This window comes from Gymnodraco acuticeps, unplaced genomic scaffold (genome assembly GCF_902827175.1).
Source record: "Gymnodraco acuticeps unplaced genomic scaffold, fGymAcu1.1, whole genome shotgun sequence".
NCBI lineage: Eukaryota > Metazoa > Chordata > Actinopteri > Perciformes > Bathydraconidae > Gymnodraco > Gymnodraco acuticeps.
This window is the reverse complement of record NW_022990311.1, coordinates 1040471-1043768: the sequence shown is the minus strand read 5'-3', so window position 1 is coordinate 1043768 and position 3298 is coordinate 1040471. Positions and strand designations below refer to the sequence as shown.

The 3298-nt window shown below is 38.7% G+C and overlaps 1 protein-coding gene across 1 annotated transcript; it reads left to right on the top strand.

The window, feature by feature from the left end:
* Positions 1-572: 572 nt before the first annotated feature.
* On the top strand, positions 573-2337 carry LOC117550386 (G2/M phase-specific E3 ubiquitin-protein ligase-like). Its single transcript, XM_034222820.1, has 5 exons — positions 573-708; positions 905-1080; positions 1385-1557; positions 1741-1955; positions 2078-2337. Exons 1-5 carry the CDS (start codon positions 573-575, stop codon positions 2335-2337), a joined length of 960 nt encoding a protein of 319 aa, XP_034078711.1.
* Positions 2338-3298: the final 961 nt, after the last annotated feature.

Sequence of the window (3298 nt, the reverse complement as noted above, 5' to 3'; positions counted from 1 at the left end):
GATCCAGCTACCAGTGGCAGAAAGAGGCGTAGAGAGAGTCAGGGAGTGGATGGCAGCCCTGGCACCAGCAGTCAAACTACAGCCTGGCTTTCAAGAGATGGCAACCCTGGTACAAGTGGCTATGACTACTCGTCATATTTAAACCTTGTCTCTACACTGTCTCAAGAGTCCTCTGATGATGAGGAATTTAACAAGGCCATTATTGCCAGCATGGAGTGTCAAATGTAAGTAGCATATACACTGCATCTGAGTGAGAGATCATGAGAACTTATATGCATGGTGTGATCAAAATGTTGATGTTAACAATTCATATTTAATTATTTGTAGGTGCTTACATTAGCAGAATGTGGGTTATTGTGATATAACCATGTTTTTAATAATTTTGTTGTCTTCATAGTGCAGAAAAGGTCCCTACTAAAGAAATACTGCTGGAACTCTCAAGCAAAATTAATTCGAATCGACAGTGCACATTTAATATTAATCGGTCAGCTGTCTGGGAGGGAGCCGCACGGGGATTTCAAAGGCTATCCTATGACCCCACTTCGATCATTTATGTCAAGTTTTCTGATGACATGGGGAGACAGGAAGAAGGAATTGATTTAGGAGGGCCGAGGAGGGAGTACTTACGGCTACTGATGGAGACCATCGCAAGATCTCCAATGTTTGAGGGGAAGGAAAACTGCAAAAGCCTGGCTCTTGACAGTACTGGTAATCACTTGGTTTTTTTTTTATTAATAAAGGAACATTGTTGTGCATAGTATTATATTGTATGGTGACTTTACATTCAACTTTCAAATTGATTGACAATTTAGTTAAAATAACAATAAAATCCAAGATTTTATGTAGCAGGGATTCTTTACTTATTTATCAATATACATTTTTCTTTTTAATTATTGTTTTGCAGCTCTACGAGAGGACCGGTACTACTTAGCTGGAAGAGCAATTGCAGTAAGTTTGGTGCATGGCGGTCCTCCACCAAACTTCCTATCACCAACCATCTTCTCACTACTTGTAAAGGGTTCAGCCAATCCAGCTCTTGAGGAAATTGCTGATCCAGAACTCCTTAAGAAAGTCAGAAAGGTCAGTTGCAAGTTAAAGAGTTTGGGTCCTCTCTAGTCTTTTGCTGAATGTTCACTTTCCATGTGTTGTAGTTGGAATTCCATAATTTAACAGACAAGTGTAATCAGCCAATTATATTTTCTATCACATTTATAAACAATGTGAAAGAAAAACTGTGCATAGCTATGAGCTGTTTAGGGATCCGACAGCATCATGTCATCTTGCAGACCTCTGTCTATTTTTTTTACAAATAAATTATAAGAATATAAGAATAATAATAAGTAGCCTCCATAACAAGCCACCGTGATACTCCTTGTGATGCTAGGTATCTGAAAGTACAACAGCTGAGGAGCTTGAGGAGTCGATGGCACCTCTACTTGACTACCTGGCAAATGCAGGATGTCTAAGGCCAGTGCATTCAGACAGTGACAGGGAGCTGCTGGTTAAGGACATAGTGATGTTTCAGGTTGTCCACAGGGTCCAAGGTCCATTTCAAAGGTATTCAGTGTTGATTATTTAGTCAGGTTATTCAGAATAGGCAATTTGAATAATTGACCAACATGGTGTAGGATTAAATTCGCTAAAACTTTTAAGGACACACATTGTCAAATAATAAGTTAAAAAGAAACTTTATTTAAATTCTGCAAAATTACTAAAATGTTTCCCATGCAATGTGCACAGATTCTGTGAAGGCATGAAGACACTTGGTGTACTTGATGCAGTCAGAAAACATCCTGACAGCTTTAAGCCGTTGTTCTGCTACGAGGAACATCTTCTCAGTGCTGACCAGATGGACAATCTCTTCATCATTCAACTCTCTCCAGAAGGGAGCAACAAGAGAACTGCAGAAGAGAGGGTTGTAACCTACTGGAGAGACTATCTCCAGGATGCAGAAGGTAACTATCAGTTTATACAACAAGTAAAATATTGTCTGTATTTACATTTGAGTATTATTACTTTAAAATAGTTTAATATGCAGATTAATTGGTCCCTAAATAGTGTTTTCTTTTTTTTATAGAAGAAGAAGGGCCAACCAAAGTACAGAAAATATTGGCCTTCACAACAGGAGCAACTGTGGTGCCACCCATCGGCTTTTCCCCTACACCTTCGGTCGAATTCATTCACAATGGAGAGGATGACTTTGCCTCAACCCCATTGTTTCCTATTGCCAACACATGTGTCAACTGCATCAGGTTGCCACTACATGAGTCATACGGAGTCTTTAAAGACAAGTTTGATTTTGCTTTAGGGAACACATATGGGTTTGGCAGGTCATGAATAAATCAGAGGTTGCTGATTTTGAATTCAGGTGATTGTGTTAGGAAAGGTGTTGGTTTGATTGTTTGTTTTCTCTGCAATTGGTTTAGTGTTGTTGAGGGGAAAAAACATTACTACTGTAGTAACATTATTGAAAGTCCCTTAACAAATGGATGGGATGAGGAGAGTTAATTGTCCTAAAAGTGATGAAAGTTATAAAGTTTTGCTTCTATAAAAAGAAACACTCAGGAGACAGTTGGTGTATGTGTGGGTATGTTTAAAATAAAAACCTTCCAAACATTAATAATTCAGTACTTACTTTTCTTGCAAAATGAGCACAAGAAATGATATGAACTCCTTTTCATAGTTTTGAACAAATGTTTATTTATGTTAATTTATTGTTTCAAAACAAGATATCTACAAAATCAGTGCATGACATTAAGGATTTTGGGAGATGGCCCTGTGGGCCATCTAAGCTAATTTACAGATGGCCCTGAGCCCAATAGAGATTGCCCTGAAAAATGCGCGCGGACAAAATGGCACGAAGGGTTTGGGGGGCCTCCGTCCCCCTAGAAAATTTAGATTTTTGCAGGTCTTAGATGCTGTCTGGTGCATTCTCTAGACTGAATTATAAGATGAACCACCACAATATTATATTGTACAATTTCAATTTTATTCTTCATTTCACTTGTTTGTTTGTTCTTGTTTGTGTGTGCTCGCCTGCATGCCCTGCATAGCTATAAGAAACACTTAAGTTGTTGGTCAAGACACTTTCCATCTGATGAAGGCAAATGCCTTCATCAGATGTAAAAAAGTAGAAAACATTACATTCAGTTATTAATGCCAAAACAAACATTATTTACACTAGTATGAACCCTGTTAAAAATGTTTGTAATGTTATCTACTGTAAGTTGGTCGAACGAATGCCTCCTCATCCGGAAGCTGACCGAGCAGACCCGAGCAGCAGTCGAGAGGAGCCGAG

Bases quoted from the DNA above. Each gene is read 5' to 3' on its own strand.
- LOC117550386 (XM_034222820.1), top strand. From the start codon at position 573: ATGGGGAGACAGGAAGAAGGAATTGATTTAGGAGGGCCGAGGAGGGAG. The intron at 709-904 runs GTAATCACTTGG...ATTGTTTTGCAG, and splicing joins CCTGGCTCTTGACAGTACTG to CTCTACGAGAGGACCGGTAC. The intron at 1,956-2,077 runs GTAACTATCAGT...TTTTTTTTATAG, and splicing joins CTATCTCCAGGATGCAGAAG to AAGAAGAAGGGCCAACCAAA.